Genomic DNA, 22391 nt, shown 5'->3' on the forward strand with positions numbered 1-22391 from the left:
AATGAAATATTTTAGGGGCAGCATTAAACATTTGGTCAAAATAAAATAAAATTATTTCCCTTTTATGTTCAAAGAATACAGGTGGCTCTCAACTACGCATAATTGTCCCTTCCAACATCAGAAGGCAGAATAAAAAAGCCCAATGTATTTTCAAATTTGTGCCACGATGATACTCTTTTTATTGAGCTAAGAGGAAACTGGGCAGCTCTTACAAGTTAGCTGTCAATAAAAGTCAGAAAACAAAAAACAAACCAGGCTGCTTCTCTAGTAAACTCTATCAAACATTTAAGAAATTTATTTTTAAAAAATACCAAACCCATATAAAGTCTTTCAAAAAACACTTCTGAACTTACTCTATAAGGCCAGCACTATTCTAATACCAAAGCCAAACAATGACATTAAGGAAAACTGCAGACCCCATCCTTCATAAATACTGATGCAAAAATCTTCATTAAAATATCAAACATGGGGTGCCTGGGTGGCTCAGTTGATTAAACATCTGACTCTTGATTTCAGCTTAGGTCATTATCTCATAGTCATGAGATCGAGCCCCCCGTCAGGCTCGAGATTAAGATTCTCTCTCTCCCCCTCTGTCCCTCCCCTGCTCGTGTGCGTGCACAACTTTCTCAAAACAAAAAAAAATCAAATATGATATTTAAAAATAACATGACCAAGTGGGTTTTATCACAAGAAAACAAAGTTCGCTTAACATGCAAAAATCAATGTAAATCACTATGTTCACAGACTAATGGAAAAAAAACCCCGTATGATCATTTCAATAGATGTAAAAAAAACATTTTACAAAACTCAACAGTCTCACATATATATATTTTAGATCTCCGCAAACCAGAAATAAAGAGGAACTTCCTTAATATGAAAAAAGACATTTCAAATAGCCAGACTGAACAACAACAAAGTGCCTACAGTGAACCTTAATGGTGAGAAACTAAATAATTCCACCTGCTCTACCACTTCTACTCCACATCATACTAGAGATACTAAACAGTGGATTAAGGCAAGATTAAGACTAAAGCAGACTGGAATGGAAGAAGTAAAATCATCTTTATTCATAGGAGATATGATTACATATGTAGAAAATCCTAAGGAATCTACTAAAACTAGGAGAATGAGTGGGTTACCAAGACTGCAGTATACAAGGTCAATACATAAAATCAACTGTATTTCTATATATAAGCAACACACAATTGAAAAATGAAGTTTTTAAAGATACCATTTATAGTAGCATCAATAGATAATATTAAAATATTCCGATATAAATTAATTTAAAAATGTGCAAGGCCTATACACTAAAAACCACAAACTTACTGAGATACTAAAGAAAGCCTCAACAGAAAGAAATATACCACATTTATGGACTGGAAAACAGCATTTTTATGCTATTAACTCCTCCCAAATTGATCTATACATTCAATACAATCCCAACAAAATCCCAGCAGGCTTTTGTATAAATTGACAAGCTGATTCGAAAATAAAGACTGAAATACAAAGGTGCTAAAATAGCCCATTTAAAAAAAAAAACAAAGACTTATGCCTGATTTCAAGATTTATGATATAAGAAGCTATAAAATCAGGAGACAACAATGTTGGCCTATGACTAAACATACAGATTAGGGGCTGGCAAATTTTTCCCATAAAGGGCCTGATAGACATTTTCAGCTTTGTAAGAAACAGTCTGTCACAACTACTCAAATATGCCTCTACTGTTGCAGCCAGAGGTAATACCTAAGTGAATGGGCATGGCCATATGCTAATAAAACTTTATTTATAAAATAGGCCATGGGTCATATTTGGCTTGTAGATGTTAGTTTGCTGACCCCTGATATAAATCAGTAAAGGACAGAGCCCCAAAATACCCATATTCATAGTCCATTCAATTTCAACAAAGATGCAGAAGTAATTCAATGAAGGACAGGGATGGGCTTTTTTTTTTTTAAATTTTTTTTTCAACGTTTATTTATTTTTGGGACAGAGAGAGACAGAGCATGAACGGGGGAGGGGCAGAGAGAGAGGGAGACACAGAATCGGAAACAGGCTCCAGGCTCTGGGCCATCAGCCCAGAGCCCGACGCGGGGCTCGAACTCCCGGACCGCGAGATCGTGACCTGGCTGAAGTCGGCCGCCCAACCGACTGCGCCACCCAGGCGCCCCAGGGATGGGCTTTTTTAAGCATAAGCTTAGAAGAACTGGAATGGACAAATCCTGATTATATACCATACCATACAAAACAATTAACTTTAAGTAGATCATAAATCTAAACATAAGAGCTAATGCTATAAATCTAGTAGAAGAAAATAAAAGAAAATTCTTTGTAACCTTGAATGAGGCAAAAATGTGTTAGGACACAAACAGCATGAACCATTAAGAAAAATACTGCTAGGGGCGCCTGGGTGGCGCAGTCGGTTAAGCGTCCGACTTCAGCCAGGTCACGATCTTGCGGTCCGTGAGTTCGAGCCCCGCGTCGGGCTCTGGGCTGATGGCTCAGAGCCTGGAGCCTGTTTCCGATTCTGTGTCTCCCTCTCTCTCTGCCCCTCCCCCGTTCATGCTCTGTCTCTCTCTGTCCCAAAAATAAATAAACGTTGAAAAAAAAAAAAAATTTAAAAAAAAAAAAAAAAGGGGGCGCCTGGGTGGCGCAGTCGGTTAAGCGTCCGACTTCAGCCAGGTCACGATCTTGCGGTCCGTGAGTTCGAGCCCCGCGTCGGGCTCTGGGCTGATGGCTCAGAGCCTGGAGCCTGTTTCCGATTCTGTGTCTCCCTCTCTCTCTGCCCCTCCCCCGTTCATGCTCTGTCTCTCTCTGTCCCAAAAATAAATAAACGTTGAAAAAAAAAAAAATTTAAAAAAAAAAAAAAAAAAGAAAAATACTGCTAAATTAAACTATTTTCAAAATGAGAAGATTTAGCTCTTCAAAGATATATATTTTTCTTAAATGCTTAGTTGGGGGTGGGGGGGAGGGAGGGGCAGATGGGGGCAGGGCAAGGTACCCAAGATCTGAAGTGGGCTCTGCTAACAGCAGAGATCCTGATGCAGGGCTCCAACTCACAGACCATGAGATCATGACTTGAGCCAAAGTCTGACACCTAACTGACTGAGCCACTGAGAAGGCCCTCAACGATAGTATTTTTAAAAGTGAAAAAGAAAGCTACATATTGGGAGTAAGTATTTCCAAAATATATGACAAAGGAATTGTACGTACAATACATAAAGAACTCTTAAAACTAAATACAACCAATAACGATAACTCAATAAAAAAAACAGGTAAAAGATATGAACACTTTACAAAAGAATCAAGAGACGCCTGGGTGACTCGGTTAAGCGTCTGGCTCTGGCCCAGGTCATGATCTCATGGTTTGAGAGTTCAAGTCCTGCACTGGGCTCTTTGCTATCAGCACAGAGCCCACTTTGATCCTCTGTCCCTCACCCCCCACCCTCTTCTCTCTGCCCCTTCCCCGCTCATGCTCTTGCTCAAAAAAAAAAAAAAAAAAAGTATATATGAATAGCCTATAAGCACATGAAAAGATACCCATCACCACTAATCATCAAATCAAATTAAAACTTAAACCATAATGAGTTAATACTACATACCCACCAGAAAGACTAAAATTAAAATCTGATAATACCAAGTACTAAGAGCCTACAGAGCAATTGAAATGCTCACACACTGCCAGTGGGAATGCAAAATGGTACAGTCACTCTGAAAAACAATTTGGCTGTTTCTTAAAAAAAATTTTTTTAATGTCTATTTATTCTGGGGAGACAGGGAGACAGACAGAGAGCAAGAGGGGAGGGATAGAGGGCAAGAGGGGAGGGGTAGAGAGAGAGGGAGACACAGAATCCGAAGCAGGCTCCAGGCTCAGAGCTATCGGCACAGAGCCTGACATGGGCCTGAGCCCATGAAGCACGGGATCATGACTTGGGCCGAAGTCAGACATTCAACTGACTGAACCACCCAGGCGCCCCACAGTTTGGCTGTTTCTTAAAAACAAATCCATCATATAAGAGAGCAATTCATTTGTAGGTATCTACCCAAGAAAAATGAAAACACATGCCCACAGAGAGATGAGAATGTTCACAGCACCATTATTCACAGCAAAACATTAGAAATAATCCCTATGTCCATCAGCTGGTAAAAGGATTAATGTCCAACTAGTGAATGGATAAATTCTGCATGATTGCATTTACATGAAATGCTAGAAAAGGTAAAACTATACAGTAGCAGAAGACAGATCAGTGACAGTCTGGGACTGGGGATAACTGAAGGAGCTGACTAAAAATGAGCATGAAGGAAGTCTGTACAATAATGGAAACATTCTATAGTTTGAATACAGTGGTAATTACAAGACTATATATATTTACCAGAATTCATCAAGTTACACTTAAAATAGGTGGGTTTCATTAAACTGTACATCAATAGAGTCATTTAAAAAATCAACCAGAAATTTTAACATAGAATATAAGAGTGGAAAAGTTTATCTGTAAAGCAAAACTCAGCTGGTTTTGCTGAATGTCATCTATGAGAAAACAGATAAGACTCTTAAAGTCACTATCATAGAAAGAGAAACTGGTAAACATGAAAAATTCAAGTCAATTTAGGAGATACAGCAGAGAAGAGATGAGAAGAGATACAGCAATTACCAGCTGTCCTAAGCCTGTGAAAAGAGCATGGGGGTGCCTGGGTGGCTCAGTCGACTGAGCGTCTGACTTCGGCTCAGGTCATGATCTCGCAGTTCATGAGTTTGAGCCCCGTGTCAGGCTCGGTGCTGATAGCTCAGAACCTGGAGCCTGCTTTGGATTGTGTCTACTCCTCTCTGCTCTTCCCATGCTCAGCTCATGCTCTGTCTCTCAATAATAAATAAATGTTAGAAAAAAAATTTTTTTTTTTAAGTATAGAAGATACATGAAATAATAATCATATTGCAGGATTGGTTAAGTGACCAATGTGGCTAGAGCACAGGTTGCATGTTAAGAGCAAGAAATATGTAGCTAAAAAGTCAAGTGAAGGCCAGATGTGCCAAATCTTTGTCATACAGTTTATTACAATGGGTCTAACTGTTCTTGAACAGTAATAACATGGTAAAATGGTCCTTACTAAGGTTATTCTAGCAAAGCTATTCTGGGCATACTTGAAATTAGAAATAAATAAGCAGAAATTAGAAACAAATCATATGGCAGACTGGAGTCAGACTTCTCCAGCACTAATAACCCTGAAGAATCTATCTTTTCCAGCCCTAGGAGGACTACTGAGAAATGAGTAGAGTGTTTAGAACACAGCAGGACCTCAATAGAGGTTCCCTCATCTTCTGCCATGAATCAAAAAACCCCAGAAGCGCTGCCACCGTAATTCAGTATTGTGAAAGTGCAATGTGAGTAGAGAAAAAGTGAGAGTAAATTAAAAAAAAAAAAAAAAAATTTTTTTTTTTATTTTTTCAGAGAGAGAGAGAACACACCTATGCATGCGTGTGAAGGCGAGCACACCAAGCTGTGGAGAGCAGAGAGCTGGGGTGGGGGGAGGGGCGGAGGGGAGGGGGGAGAGAGGGGTGGAGGGGGGAGACGTGGGGGAGAAGGAGGGAGGGATTGAGATTCAAGGCTCTGAGCTGTCAGTGCAGAACCTGACGCGGGGCTCTAACTCCCAAACAATGAAAGCACGACCATGGCTGAAATAAAGAGTCAGATGCTTAACTGACTGAGCCACCCAGGCACCCCCAAAAAATATTTCCAAAAGGATTCAAGAAATGAGGAAAAGGACAGGAAAGAGTAAAAGGTTTAGACCGGGTCAACTGCTACAAAAGTTTAAGCAAATTATATGGAGTCAAGGGTTTCAACAAGAGATTTATGCATTCATTGGTATAGTCAAGCAACTTCAGAGATTCCAACACAATAAAGAGTTCACTCTTAAGTTAATACCCCTCTCCTCTACCATCAGAGATGCAATAAATCCCCTGCAAATAGGATGCAGGGTAAGAAAAGGTCCAGTAACAAGCAACTTTGATTCCTCATGACGGAAACTGGAGGTGGGGTGAAGAGAACACAGGGATATGAACAAGACAGTTATAGGTAGGCTGTTTGGTAAATTGGAAGACTGAACTGTTGACTTAGAGAAGATTCTTAAATTTGCATTTACAACACCCCCCAAAGGGTCCACGTTTAGAATTCAAGAGATAAATCAATTTAGATGGGGAAAATAAATGTGTATCTTTTCACTAACTTCTAACTGAAATTTAGCATTTTCTTCGATTATGAAGGCCAAAAAACCACAGTAGAGAACGGTTCCAATACCTTTGTCACCTACAGAATCAAAGATATGTTCACTTCATATTACAGTCACTGCAGCCATCTCAAAACAGCCTTTATATTTCACTACTTTGAAATTAGTAATTATTAGACATGCTAAATCTTAACATTTTAAAATAAGCACATATACTACCTGTCACATAGATCATAAACTGAAAATTTTGATAACTTTTAGAATTTGATTCCTTTGTGATTCTGTATATTTTGCTTTAATCACTTAAAACTATTTCTGAAAACAGACTTCACCAGACTATATCAAAAGGCCCTTAGAACAAAAATGGTCAAGGGGCACCTGGGTGCTCAGCTGGTTAAGCATCTCTCGGTTTCAGCTCAGGTCACGCTGTCACAGTTCGGGAGTTTGAGACCCATGTCAGGCTCTGTGTTGACAGTGCGGAGCCTGTTTGGAATTCTCTCTCTCTCTCCCTCTCTCCCACTCCCCTTCTCCCCCTCTCTCTCCCTCTCCCTCAAAAATAAAGAAGTACAAAAAAAAAGAAAAATGGCCAAGAACTCAGAACTCCTCCAAGACCTCCTCTACCTTCAAAGACATGCATGACAGGATACAGCTATGTCACCTGGGCAAAACAGTGTTAATGGCTGACTTAGAATCCTCCTAAAATAAAAGCCTCCACAATTTAACTAATAGATTTTGTTAGGAATCCTCTTTTATAGTTCTAAGGCACAAAAGTGTGGTTAGCTGGTTTGCCTCTGCTAGAATGCCTACATCTTTTTTTCTTCTTCAAGGCCCCAAAATGGCTCACAGTAGCCTTGGTTTTACAAATTACCCAACGAATTAAGGAGGTCTCTGGTACTCCCAACTGTTAAACAGGATGAGTAATATATTTCTCTTATATGCCACATGTCGACCCAATCAGAAGTAGAGGAGGAAAGACATTAAATATTTGGAATTACAACTCTGAACAAGTTGTTCAAGGTATTATAGAATTCTCATAACCTCCTTTTATCACTCCTAGATAGCTGCTAAGTTATAGCTACAAAGGGAAACATGGTAGTCTACGACTTTTCTAGGACCAGTTGTGTGGGGTCACGATTATTTAATCGTGCTATTATTATAACATTTCATTACAGCTATCTCCCGTTAATTTTAAGTATATATGCTACTCTTCCATTGTCAGGTAGGAAGCAAACCGTCTGGAAACACAAAATGATTCAGAAAAAAATAGGTATATGATGTTAAATATTCTGAAATGGTTTTTAATTTAAAAAATTTTTGTAGGGGCGCCTGGGTGGCGCAGTCGGTTAAGCGTCCGACTTCAACCAGGTCACGATCTCGCGGTCCGTGAGTTCGAGCCCCGCGTCGGGCTCTGGGCTGATGGCTCAGAGCCTGGAGCCTGTTTCCGATTCTGTGTCTCCCTCTCTCTCTGCCCCTCCCCCGTTCATGCTCTGTCTCTCTCTGTCCCAAAAATAAATAAACGTTGAAAAAAAAAAAAAAAAAAAAAGAAAATTTAAAAAAAAAAATTTTTGTATTTCCCACAATCTTTCTTTTAAATCATTATTTGCCATTTTGCTTTTGCTTATTTTCTTTACTCTCCCCCTTTATGTTTCTACTAAGGCGTTTATGCAGAATATTTGAAATAGTATGAAAATATGAAAATGATAATTCTATTAAATAGTTTTTGAATGACATGAAAAGATACTTTAAGCTATTAAGTTCCTAAATGAAGTTAAACTGGTAGGGATTTATTTATTTGTGTATGTATGTATGTATGTATGTATGCATGCATGCATGTATGTGTTTATTTGTTCATAGTAGACTCCACACCCAATGTGGGGCTTGAACTCACGACCCTGAGATCAAGAGTCACATGCTCTAGCGATTGAGCCGGTCAGGCATCCCTAAATTAGTAGGGTTTTTAATCTTAAGAGAGCTACTACTTCATACTATTAGTTCTTTTATTCACACACATGTTCAATAAATATTTAGGGAGTACTATGTGGTAGGCACTAGGGATTCTGGAATAACCAAAACAGACAAAAATTCCCACTCATATGGAGTTTATACTCTAGGGCAAAGAAAAACTACAATACACAAAATATGTAAAATAAATAGATGGTGGTAAGTACTTTTCATTTATCCACTCAACAATCACTTGGTTCATTCTAGGTACTATGTGTGGATCTAGGTTTTAGTGATACACAAAAGGGACTTAGTCCTAACCTTGTACCCTACTAGGGTAGGGGTTCTGATGGTTCTGAGATAACATTGGGGAGATAAACATTAAATAAGCTGTTAAAATAGGAAACAGAAATTCTTATAAATACAGACTTTTTAAGTAACATAAAACTACAGTGTCACCAGCAAGAAAATCAGGAGTAACTCAGGGAGACCAGAAGCAGAAAACAAACTGTCCTACTTCTTTTTTTTTTTTTTTTAACGTTTTTATTTATTTTTGAGACAGGGAGAGACAGAGCATGAACAGGGAAGGGTCAGAGGGAGGGAGACACAGAATCTGAAACGGGCTCCAGGCTCTGAGCTGTCAGCACAGAGCCCGACGCAGGGCTCGAACTCACGGACCGCGAGATCATGACCTGAGCCGAAGCCGGCCGCTTAACCGACTGAGCCACCCAGGCGCCCCCAAACTGTCCTACTTCTATTGCACCCTGACAGGGCAGGGTACTTACAATAAAATTGCTGATTCCAGTACATTTCTTTCACCAAATGTTTTTATAAGCAAAAGCTATAAATTATGTTTGCCCCATTAATTTATTAATTCAACTAATACTTAACTTCAAGTATCAGGCACTATACTAGGAGCTACAAATGGTGAATAAAATGGACAATTCCTATCTTCATGTATCTTACAATTAAGCAGAGGCAGAAATAAACATTAATTACAAATTATGTTAAATGCTACGAAATAAAAGTAACAGGTCCCAGGTGTGAATTCAATAAAGGTATATACTTCAGAGTGGGAGGTCAAAGAAGGCCTCACTGAGGAAGAGTCAGTAAATCTGGGACTTGAAGGATGAATCAAGAAAAGAATATTTAAATATTCAGAGGGAAGTAATATGAATTCTGGAATATAGTTGAAAAAAAAATCACTGGGGAAAAAGGTAATTATGGTTGCATAGATAAGACAGCCATAAAATAACAATTACTGATGTTGGGTGAGGAGTACAACAGTTCATTCTATTATTCTCTCTATTCTCATATATTTAAACTTTTTTTTTTTTTTGTATTTATTTTTGAGAGAGTGAGAAAGTGCAAGTGGGGGAGGGAGGGAGAGAGAATGAATGAGAATCCCAAGCAGGCTCCATACTGTCAGTGTGGAGCTCAATGCAGGGCTCGAACCCATGAACCATGAGATCATGACCTGAGCCGAAACTGGATGCTTAATCGACTGAGCCACCCAGGCACCCCTAAACTCTTTTTTTAAAGTTTACTTATTTATCCTGAGAGAGAAAGTGTGAGTGGGGGAGGAACAGAGAGAGAGAGAGGAAAGAGCCAGGACCCCAAGCAGGATCCACACTCTCAGCACGAAGCCCAATGCAGGGCTTAAACTCGCAAACCAAACCATGAGATCATGACCGGAGCTGAAGCTGGATGCTTAACTGACTGAGCCACCCAAGGGCCCCTCTTAGGTTTAAACTTACAAAAAAGTCTAACAAAATAATAAGGAATTGTAGGCAAGAATATTCCTGACAAAGGACGTGAATGCGGGCCCTGAGAAAACAAGGCAATTGGTGAATTGTACAGACTGAGTGACTAGAACAGTTCTCAAAGTGTGGTGCCCAGACCAGCAGCACCAGGAACTTAGAAACACAAATCTCAAGCCCCACTACAAACCTACTGAATTAGAAACTTTGGGAATGGAACCCAGGAATCTAGGGTTTAACAGGCACTACGGGGGATTCTGACACAAGCTCAAGTTTGAGAACTACTGGGAGAGACTCTGCAATGGAGGATAGTGAAACAGGACATTGTGGCTTAAGATGGGAACAGAGAGAGAAATGGAGGCCAGTCATACAAAATATCACATGTTAAGGTTTAATCTTAAGTGCACAACAGGCCCATTAAGGAGCTTTAAGCAAGGAAGTGATCAGCTTTACATTTTTAAAGGTTACCCTGTGTTTTGAGTAACCTTTCACCTGAGTCAAGAGTACAGGAGAGGAGTGACCGCATGGAAGATGGCAGCAGAGGAAGTGTGTCTGTCCCTTGGACTAATAACCACCAAGGAACTGAATCCTGACATCACCTGAGTGGGATTGGAAACAAATCTACATCCATGAGATGACTGAGCCCTCTGACAACCTAACTGCAGGCTTGTGAGAGGTCTAAAGCCAGCAGACACAGTTAAGTCACACCCGAACTCCTCACTCACAGAAGCTGTGAAATAACAAATGCTTTGAGCCATTAAGTTTGGGGAAAATTTGTTAGTGCAGTATATTACAGTTACAATGCTATTTTATGTGATTTCAGCCATTTATATCATAATAAAACATACAAGCAGTTATAATCATTCAGGACTATATCCTATATAAAACTTCAAACACATTTTATTTTATTTATTTATTTTTATTTTATTTTTTTAACGTTTATTCATTTTTGAGAGAGAGAGAGAGACGGCATGAGCGGGGAAGGGGCAGAGAGAGGGAAATACAGAATCTGAAACAGGCTCCAGGCTCTGAGCTCTCAGCACAGAGCCTGATGCGGGGTTCGAACTTACGGACCGTTGAGATCACGACCTGAGCTGAAGTCGGATGCTTAACCGACTGAGCCACCCAGGTGCCCCTCAAACACATTTTAATGTAGAAATATTAATTGTAAGGTACGTAATATAACCATTATATAAATTCTAAACAATCTTATATATGTATCATATATATAAATATTTCATATAAAAATGTCTTTTTATACTTGTAAAACATATAAAGTATCTTGACTGCTTCTCTCTAGCATTAGCAAATATCTCTAAGCACAATACACACTTAGAGCTGGGTTTCTTATTCACAATACTGAAAATAAATCCGTATCTCAAAGTTGTCTGAAGCATTTGTAATATATATACATCTCTTCCCAACTTCTTGTCAGCTCTGATTACAGCATCACTGATTTTTTATCTTACAGAAAGAGAGTGAGCAGGGGGAGGAGTAGAGGGAGAGGTGGGGGAGGGAGAGAGGGGGGGAGAGGGGGGAGGGAGAGGGGGGAGAGAGGGAGGGAGAGGGGGGAGAGAGGGAGGGAGAGGGGGGAGAGAGGGAGGGAGAGGGGGGAGAGAGGGGGAGAGGGCGGAGAGGGGGGAGAGAGGGAGGGAGAGGGGGGAGAGAGAGAGGAAGGGAGGGAGGGAGGGGGGAGAGGGGAGGGAGGGGGGAGAAAGGGGAAGGGAGAAAGGGAGAGGGGGGTGGAGGGAGAGGGGAGAGAGAACAAACCCCAGGCAGACTCCACACTCAGTAAGGAGCTGGACCCAGGGCTCAATTCCACAACCCTAGGATCATGACCGGAGCAGAAATCAAGAGTCAGACACTCAACTGACTGAGCCACCCAGGTGCCCCATGATTAAAGCATCATTGTTTTAACTTTGCAATACGCTTGACCAAAACTCATACCAGAAATTTAAAAAAAATCATTTTCTCACTCTTCATTTGTGCTATTGTTTTAATTATCTTTAATTGTTTACTTGCAGCAATCTTTTTTATTTATTTTTTTTTAGAAAAAGCAAGCACTAGCACATGGAAATGGGGGAGGGGCAGAGAGTGGAAGGGAGAGAATCCCAAGCAGGCTCCGTGCTCCCTCCCACAAACAGTGAGATCATGACCTGAGCCCAAATCAGGAGCCACCGCTAAGTCACCCAGGTGTCCCTTTGCAGGAATCTTTATAACCCACTTTTCATTTTGTGTTCCCACACACTAAAAGCAAAGAGGAAGGGGAGAGAGGAGGAAGAAAAAACTATTTCAACATAATACTCTAAAGTGTAAGAGGCAGGAAAAACAACTTCAATCTCAAATTCTTTTTTTTCTTTTCTAGGTTTATTTATTTTGCGGGAGGAGGAGAGAGAGAGCGCTCGAGAGCAGGGTAAGGGCAGAGAGAGGCCCAAGCAGGCTCCACACTGTCAGCACAGAGCCCAATGTGGGGCTTGAACTCACAAAACTGTTGAGATCATGACCTGAGTCAAAAAAGAGTTGGATGCTTAACTAACTGAGCCACCAGATGCCCCTCAAATTCTATTCTTACTTAATAGGTTTCTGTCTCATAGTAATATTTGTGGATTATTGGGTTTGGCAAATGCATACAAGTGTCGGTATTGTTGGACACCAGAATTCTCACGGTAGACGGGACATACAGACAGGAAATGAGGAAGGAGAAGAACTGTGCGGAGTTGGACCAGAATTCATGATATCTAAAATAACATTTCTTAGTTCTGTCCACTGAAAAGATCTAGAGGCACTGAGCACCAGGAATCATGGACACACCGAGGGCCCATATTTTGGTTTCTAAATACCATCTCTAATAATAAGCCAAAAACTCTGTTCTTATTACAAAAAAAAAAAAAAAAAAAAAAAAAAAGGACAATTCCAGGGGTGCCTGGGTGGGTCAGCAGTTAAGTGTCCAACTCTTGATTTCAGCTCAGGTGATCATCTCACAGTTTCGTGGGTTTGAGCCCCATGTCGGGCTCTGCACTGGCAGCATGGAGCCTGCTTGAGATTCTCTCTCTCCCTCTTACTGCCCCTCCCCACTCATGCTATCTCTGTCTCTCTCAAAACAAATTAAATAAACTTTAAAAAAGAACAAACACAACAACGGACAAACCAAAAATGAGTTAAGAAGGGTACACGATGAGATCCTTTTGTAGTTCAAAAGCGTGATGACTGGGTGTTTGTTTGTTCCCATTGTTGTATGACATATGCCTCCCTCAAACCTTGTTACAACCTCCGCAAGGCAGGAGGAAGAAGGGTACAAAGATAAGCCAGAGTATCTTGCAACGCTGGAAAGATATTAAGTACTCAAAAAATCAACAACACCCTTTTGATACAGGTGAATATCAGGAAACCAGTTTCAAAGTGCTTCCATTGACCAAATCTAGAACTGTAGAAACATCAAATTAAGAACAGTAATAAATTCTAGGGGTGCCCGGGGCACCTGGGTAGCTCAGTCGGTTAAGCTTCCGACTTCGGCTCAGGTCATGATCTCGTGGTTTGTGAGTTCAAGTCCTGCACCGGGTTCTGTGTTGACAGCTTGGAGCCTGGAGCCTGCTTCAGATTCTGTCTCTCTCTCTCTCTCTCTCTCTCTCTCTCTCTCTCTGGCCCCTCCCCTACTCACACTTTATTTTACAAAAATAAACAAACATTTAAAAAAAAAAAATTCTAGGGGTGCCAGGGTGGCTCAGTCCATTAAGCATCCAACTCTTGATTTCAGCTCAGGTCATGATCTCAACTCATGCTGGGCTCCACACTCAGTGTGGTGCCTGCCCGAGGTTGTCTCTCCCTCTTCCTCTGCACGCTCACCTCAAAATACACAAATATTTAAAACAAAACCAAAGAGCAACAAATTCCAATCCACTGACTAAAGAGTTCATACTCATGACTGTCAGGAAGATAGACAGATGGACACAGACACCTAAATATAAATTAAAAATATATTCATACACACACACAGATACAAAAATGTACTTGGCCTTTGTCCCTGGTTCCTAGCAAAGATCTCCTAAAACTCTTAGAATTTCCTGAATAGCAACAATGTCTTCTGTCATTCATAGTAAGTCCCTTTAGACTAATATAATTTATGCTAACAAGGTGACTCCTGGGAAGCCCTCAGACAGTTCCACCAGAAGAACCAAGCACGTGACTACAGAGAGTTAGAAATTTTACTAACAGCCCCCCTCTACATCAGGGATAGGAGGGAAGATGGAGACTGAGTTAAATCATCTGACCAATGATTTAATTAACCATGCTATTATATTCAAACCCCAGATTTAAAATTTTTAAACAATTCCAATTGGTGAACACACCAATGTGCTAAGACAGTGCCATGCCTGGAGAGGGTAGGGAAGCTCTGTGACACCCCGAAGGTTCTTCTTCTTCCTTATAGAATGCTAAGGGACAAACAGAAAATGATGGATTTGAAAAATCAGAATTCAGGGAGCCTGGGTGGCTCAGTCGGATATGCATCCAACTCTTGATTTTAACTCAGGTCATGATCTCAGAGTTCATGGGATCAAGCCACGTGCTGGGCTCTGTGCGGACAGTACAGAACCTGCTTGGGATTCTCTCTCTCCCTCTGCCCCTCCTCCCACTTACACACACACACACACACTCTCTCTCTCTCTCTCTAAATAAACTTTAAAAACAACAAAAAAAAGATAAGTCAGAATTCTGCAACTGTCACACAGCAACGCCACTCAACCGTAAGATCTGAATGGCCTCCTTATCATGGGTGATTCTGTAGTATCATCATTGGTCATTTGGGAAACTTGACTGATTCACTGAGTCATGTAGATCTTCCAAATGCTGGCCAATTTAACTGAACACTTTTTAAAAATCAGTCTTAATATTACTGCCCATCTCATCAGAAAAGTGTGTAAGCACTGGGAATTATCAAGCTCACGGTAGCAGATACAAGTTACCCAAAGTTCTAGTTTTTGCTTAAAAGCCTGAATTTTATCACTGGCAATAAATACTATCATTTGTTTTTTCCTTAAAGGTCACTTCTTTTCAAGAAAACACCTACCAAATACCTTACCTTTAAAATAACAATATATTTTGTCTACTAGTCATTTTTTTTATATATATTTTAGAGTGCACGAGAGCGCATAAGCAGGGGAGAGGAACGAGGAGGGAGGGAGAGGGACAAGGAGTGGGGCGGGGAGAGGAGAGGGTGGGGATATCTTAAGCAGGCTCCACGCTCAGCATGAAAGCCGATACAGGGCTCATTCCCATGACCCTGGGATCATGACCTGAGCCAAAATCAAGAGTCAGACAACCACCTGAGCCACCCAGGTACCCTTATTAGTCATTCTTTTTTTTTTTTTTTTCCAACGTTTATTTATTTTTGGGACAGAGAGAGACAGAGCATGAACGGGGGAGGGGCAGAGAGAGAGGGAGACACAGAATCGGAAACAGGCTCCAGGCTCTGAGCCATCAGCCCAGAACCTGACACAGGGCTCGAACTCACGGACCGCGAGATCGTGACCTGGCTGAAGTCGGACGCTTAACCAACTGCGCCACCCAGGCGCCCCATTAGTCGTTCTTTAATACAGAAACGATATGCTAGGAAAAAAGCAGCTAGTTCAGCTCACAACCCAAACAACTGCACAAGTACTTCACTTTAAGATAACCATCATACTTCAGGCAGAAGCACTTTGGGGGTACTTCCCATTTCATCACATAGAATATTAAAAAGACATGCACACCCTGAGATCAAGCTTCGATTAAGATTACTATTTTACTGTTTCAGGGCACCTGGGTGGCCGAGTCGGTTGAGCATCTGACTTCAGCTCAGGTCATGATCTTGCAGTTCATGAGTTCGAGCCTCGCATCGGGCTCTGTGCTGACAGCTCAGAGCCTGGAGCCTGCTTCGGATTCTGTGTCTCCTGCTCTCTCTACCCTTCCTCTGGTCACACCGTGTCTCTCTCTCTCAAAAACAAAGATTAAAAAAACGTTTTGAAAATAAAAGATTACTATTTTACTGTTTCATCATCAGGCTTTTTGGTTTTAACCTTTACTGCACTGGTTAAGATGAACGGTTAACATGTTTTTTGCCACCTTACAAAGCTTTATTATGGCGACTTGACAGAGCCGACTCACACGGACCATGAGCCAAGACACGCCAGCTAAAACACAACTTCAAGTTTAACCCAGGATCCAGAGCAGAGGTGCCAAGTCTGCGGCTAGTGCCATTCCCGTGGGAATGGCCGCGCCACATGGCCTCCCACGCGAGCCCCAGCGCCCTCACACTACAGAGGCGCCCCTGCTGGAGGCTGCAAGGCAGGGAGCCCTCAGAGACCCTCTTGGGACTCAGGGCACAGCGGCTCCTCTCTGGGGTTGCCAAGTCCCGGCAAAGGAGGGGAGGGGGACAACCGACCGACCTCCCTTAGTGCCCAAGTGTGTGTGGTTGGGGGGAGGGGGGAGGGACCAACACGAATCCATTTTTATTTTCGGGGCAGCAGGGCAGGATCATCATGCGACAATTACCTTTCGTCATGCAACAATTACCAGGTGCACTTCGAGGACCATCTTTCTAAAGCTCTGCCCGTGCCACAGAAGCAACCCGGCTCTTCACAGCCTGGCTTCCCTCATGACACGTAGCCTTTCCGCTGGACTGGAGAGCTGCCCAACAGCAAGAATGGCAAGCAAATTTTCTCCAGACTTTTGGGCCGCTGGCGGCTGGGAAATCTGTTTTGGCCCCAGGAGAAACCAGCAGCCACTGGCATTGCCCAGATGCTGCTGCGGGGCAGAGATAACAGGCACAGGAAAGGTGGGGTGGCAGGGTCCTCCCATGTATGGTAACTACACCAACGGAGTTTGGTGCAACTGCCTTGATTCAAAAACTAACACACCAGCAGTTTTAACACCACTGCTTACATACCAGCATGTTTAAATGTAACACGGGGGGGTGGGGGTGGGGGGCAAATAACACTCTAGTATTATGAAAATAGCTTGTAACTTTGTAGACCTCTAAAAGGGGATAGGGGCCCCCAAAAGAGCTCAAACAATACTTTGTGAAATACTGCACCGTAGCATTTTTTACATTATAAGTGTACATTCTGTTTCACTGGTAAGTTACACTATAAATCATTAAATAACTTCTAAAATGTTTCCTTCACAAAAGAAAACCAGATAAAGACAGTATCATGTATAACTTTTAAATTTTTTACTCTTTCTAAATTTAAACATCCTAAAATTTCTTTATTATTAAATACAATATATGTAACAAAGAGCAAGCTAAACTTAAACACTTCAGCCTTTTCCTCATAAAGTATTTTAAAAATATTATTTAACCAAAAAGATTCTGCACCTAAGCATACTAAGATCTGCTTCAGTCTTTTCTTTATCCTAACTTTAATTTTTTTTTTTTTTTTTGACAGAGAGAGAGCGCGAGCGCGCAGCATGCAGAGCAGGGGAGAGGGGCAGAGGGACAGAGAGGATCCTAAGCATGCTCCATGCTCAGCGAGGAGCTCAGCAGGGCTCGAGCCCATGACCCTAGCATCATGACCCAGCCAAAATCAAGAGTCGAACGCTCAACCCACGGAGCCACCCAGGCGCCCTTAATTTAACTTTTTTTAGCCACCCTCACGTGATTATAAAATGTGTGTCTTCATAAAGCTGTAGTATCATTCACTGTCTCATGAAAGATGTTAAAGTACACCATTCGATACCTTCTCCCCGGAGAGTTTTTCCAAATGTGTCGTCAGTCCATTTATTTCTTTGTCTTTCTCTGCCAACTGAAGCTGAAAAAAGAAATCATTTTTTTCATTATCCACTCTCTCCCTACACATCAAGAGCTAGTTTATACCATTCTATCAAAATACTTACTATTACCATAACCCATGTATTTCCTTGGGTCTTATTCTTTGACATCTCTGGATATATCCCCCCCCCCCCCAAAATTTGTTTAAATGTGAGTGTTCTCGAAGTTTCTTCTCTGGCTTCTTCTCTCTATATTCCCCCTAAAAACTTCCTTTTTTCTATGCCTTCAACTATGATCCCCATGGGAAAAATCACAACTATTAACTAATGTGGCACACCTCTTTCTTCCCCAAGTTCCAAATCTTTTTTATAGATACAGTACTTTTCTTTTTTAAGTGTTTATTTACTTTTGAGAGAGAGAGAGACAGAGCAAGCAGGGGAGGGGCAGACACAGAATCTGAGCTGTCAACACAGAGCCCAACACAGGGCCCAAAATGGTGAACCACAAGATCATGACTGAGCCGAAGCTGGATGTTTAACCGACTGAGCGACCCAGGTGCCTCTCTTTTTAAGTTTATTGACTTATTTTGGGGCAGGAGGAGAGCGGGAGAGAGAAGGACGGTCACATTCAAGTGGTGGTGGGGAAGCAGAGAGGGAAGGAGAGAGAATCCAAAGCAGACTCTGCACTGTCAGCACAGAGTCCAATGTGGGCTGTGAGATCATGACCTGAGCCAAAATCAAGAGTCGCACACTTAACTAACTGAACTACCGTAGGCACCCTCAAATCTGTCTTTTCAATTGACGGATGACATGTTTTCATTATTGTCTTTCTACATTTTGAGGGCAAGGGGTCCCAAACCTACTTTTCTAACTTTTGCTAACAGATATTACCAATCTCAGAGCCCAGTGTGACTGAAGCTAGGAAGCTATGTTACACTTCCTACTCCTCTTCCCACCATCGTCAGTCTAAGTCATTCATTCATTTAACCACCGCCCATTTGCATTATAAGCATTATGGATACAAACACAAAACTATCCTTCAAATAATTTTTCCCTGAGGATGCCTTTCAAAGATTTCCTTGACAGACTCATGTCCTATTCAAGAGTAAGTGATCAAGGACGGTCCCCAAAGGGGTGGCCTTTATCAAGTAATTCTCTAATATTTCTATCTGATTTTCTCACCTTCAAAAACTCTTTCCACCTGTAAATCTCCTCAGTGTTACCAAATTACTTCACAAAGACTCACTATAGTTGGGTCCCTTTCTTTACTCCTAGAAAATTCTTAACAACAAATAGCAATAAAATTCCATTTTAGGCCCCCCAAAACGTGGCTTCAATCTATCAAGTCCAATCTACTCCATTACAGACATTGAAGTCTTATTACTCAAGATTGCTCATAATCTCCAGACTATGCTCTGCACTTTTCACCCCCAAACCTGTATATTAATGCTTTTCTATCTGCTTAGAATGCCGCTTCTTTCTTTCCCGAGCTCTGCTTCTCCTCCCCTCCAGTTTTCTCTTTCAAGGGTCTGTTTTCTCCATGTTTAACTCCTAAATATTCCCCTGAAAACAGCTCTAAGGTACTTCTTAGACTTATCATTCATATAGAACTTCATCCCATTTTGCTTTGTCCAACGAGTATCTGTTTAGTGAGTACTATCTCAACAGTGCAAAAGAAGTCAAAGGGCATTAAACAAAAAGCCAAGCACCTTTACCAGCAGCATAATCTAGAACATTAATTTTGATGCTCACTTTGATCATTAATGAACTAAAAACATTATTTAACTTCCCATGAATCTGACAGATGATTAGCTGGGTCACGAATATCAAGGAGTTGTGAGTATCACCATGATACCACTAGCAATCTCTAGTAGACTGTAAACTCCTTAAGCATAGACAGCATTGTGCCATACCTGTGTGATCACCCAGATAAAAGCTAACACAGTGCTCTCTCTATATAGTAGGCTTTAATTTTACTAAATGAGTTTTTTTCTAGTCAATATGCAAAGATAAAGTTCACATAAATTCAGTATTCACACTTTATAATAAGGAAAGTTGCCAGTCATTGAAAACAATATCCACAGAGATTCCAGAAACAATAATCTCATTGATTAAAAGTCTGAAAATTTCATTCTGACAATAGATCAAGATCGAAAAAAAGACCACCAGTAAAATTACCTTAGTATATAATGTGCACCCTCTCCAGCCCCCAGGGAGAAACCTAATCTTTGGTGTCTTTAAGAACATTTAAAAATTGTAAGTAGAATTAGCTACACTATAGCAAAGTTAAATCATTCAAAACTTCCTGATCTTTAGTCACACAAAATATGCAAATTACATGTACATATAGATACCAAAATATGTAAGATTATACTTTATTCCTTAGAATAAAAATATCTTCCTACTTATTAATTAGCTAAACAGCCTGCTATTTTTTTTCTCTAACACTCTTACAAATATAATTTAGTATTTAAGCTTGTTTGTTGCCTATTATCACACTGGCAAAAACAATTTTAATTAAGATTGTATTACTGGGGTGCCTGGGTGACTCAGTCAAACATCTGACTCTTGATTTCGGCTCAGGTCGTGATCTCTCAGTTCATGTGATCAAGGCCCAGGTCAGGCTCTGCACTGACAGTTTGGAGCCTGTTTGGAATTCTCTCTCTCCTCTCCCTCTGCCCTCTCTTCTGTGCACACGCTCGCTCTCTCTCAAAATAAACAAGAAAAATAATAATAAACATGTGGCCTCCTAATGACATAATTAAAAAAAGATTACATCACTCTGCAGTACTTTTTAGGATCACAGGTAACACATTTTGGTGATTCATTTAATAACACTCATATAAATTTTAAAATTACTAATCATATTATTATATCCCCACAAAAATGTCAAGGCCCTAAAATTATTTTTTTCAATATATTTGAGAGAGGTTGAGAGGGAGACAGAGACAGAATGAGAATCCCACGCAGGCCTCACACCGTCAGCGTGGAGCCCAATGCAGGGCTCGAATCCACATACGATGAGATCATGACCTAAGCTGAAACCAAGAGTCAGACACTCAACAAACTGAGTCACCCAGGAGCCCTGAGGCCCTAAAATAATTTTACATACACCCATGTTTGTTTCTAAATGAATAAATAGGGGGATGCCTGGGTGACTCAGTCAGTTAAGCATCGGCTCAGGTCATGATCTTGCAGTCTGTGGGTTAGAAACCCACATCGGGCTCTGTGCTGACAGCTCAGACCCTGAAGCCTGCTTTGGATTCTGTGTCTCCCCCTCTTTCTCTGCTCTTCCCCCACTTGCACTCTGTGTCTCTCTTAAAAATAAATAAACATTAAAAAACTTATTAATGAACAAATATGATAATGAAATGATCACTTTTCATCTTAGAAATGAAGCAATTAAAAGATATCATTTTAATCAGCCATCAAAATGAACAGAATTAAAGCCACAATGGTAATATGTATGGGTATTCATTTTCTCAGTTCATAGTTAATTAACTATACTCCACTAAACATGTAGTACATTTTTACTTATACACAAAAATACTATCCCAATTATCTATGTTAAAACTGCACATCAGATTGATAAAAATTATAGCTAACACATCTGCAAAAGTACCAGGTGCACCTGCCTCATGTTATACAAATACTGACTTACTTTGTAATTGTCCTCTACTTCAGCTAGTGCTAGTTTTATATTTTCAGCAATCTCCACTTGTTCTTTCCATTTCAGTTCCATTTTTGCAAGTTCATCGGCATATTTATTGCATTTTGTTTTCTCATCCTAAATGAAATTAGAATTACCAAAGACTTTTAAAAACACAGATACAGCCATTATCTTTATGAACATATTTAGATATGTACTGAATGTTTCATTTTAACACTAACAATAGAAAAACTGAAATAATGTCAGTAGACAATGGGAAAAATCATTTTAAGTCCATACAATGAAATAGTATATATGTAACAGAACAAAGTAGATCCACACATTAATAAGGAACAAGATACATTAATTTAAAATAGCAAGTTGCAAAAACAAAATATACAGTATAATCTTATTTTTGTTTTAAAAGTTAGCACAATCTTATATGACTCTATATCATGTTGTGTAGAAAAATATAAACAAAATATGAATAGCTCTCATCACTTGGAATCAGGATCATGATGGTACCTTTTACCATTTTTACTCTTTATTTCTATAATGCCTAAGATTTCACAATAAGCATATACAACTTTTGCAAAGAGAGGTAAGAAAAAAGAAAAAAGAAAAAAGAATCATATGATTATAATGACGCTGCTTCCAGATGTAGACAAACAAAACTCTGGGATTTCCTAACCAAGATATTATCTAGGTTGACTTCTTATACAATGCTCTTCTCTACAACCAAGAATATTAAAAGAAAGGAGTTACAAACCATGACAAAAGGGTAAATTGGCAATTTCATTTTGAATGTCTTATATTCAAGGTAAAAGTTTAAAAATATGCTCTAAGCAACTTTTTAGCAATTAATCCTAGATCAACTTACTATCCATTACCATACCTCACACCACACACAAAAATAAACTTAAAATTGTTAACAGGCCTAAATTTAGTGAAACCCAGGACTATAAAACTTATGGAAGAAAAAAATCTTTACAAGTTGGATTATAGGTGTGTGTTTCTTAGAACATAAAAAGCAGAGGGGTGCGTGGGTGGCTCAGTCAGTTGAGCATCTGACTCTTGAT

General features: G+C 40.3%; 1 protein-coding gene and 1 non-coding gene across 3 annotated transcripts in view; one reads left to right on the forward strand and one right to left on the reverse strand.

The window, feature by feature from the left end:
• TAX1BP1 (Tax1 binding protein 1) overlaps positions 1–22391 on the reverse strand; it is a 90942-nt gene that overhangs the window by 12590 nt on the left and 55961 nt on the right. For both annotated transcript variants that reach the window (XM_086693713.1, XM_086693707.1), the window contains exons 13-14: positions 21325–21450; positions 17633–17704 (exon numbers count right to left, since the gene is read on the reverse strand). In XM_086693713.1, coding sequence (XP_086549839.1) covers positions 17633–17704; positions 21325–21450 — 198 coding nt within the window. The remainder of the gene's footprint in view (positions 1–17632; positions 17705–21324; positions 21451–22391) is intronic.
• On the forward strand, positions 13100–13200 carry LOC112867105 (small nucleolar RNA U13). The gene has a single exon (XR_015248651.1). It is a non-coding gene; the product is annotated as a small nucleolar RNA U13 (small nucleolar RNA).

Source organism: Puma concolor, chromosome A2 (assembly GCF_028749965.1).
Source record: "Puma concolor isolate L17-30 chromosome A2, mPumCon1.1.hap2, whole genome shotgun sequence".
NCBI classification, from domain to species: domain Eukaryota; kingdom Metazoa; phylum Chordata; class Mammalia; order Carnivora; family Felidae; genus Puma; species Puma concolor.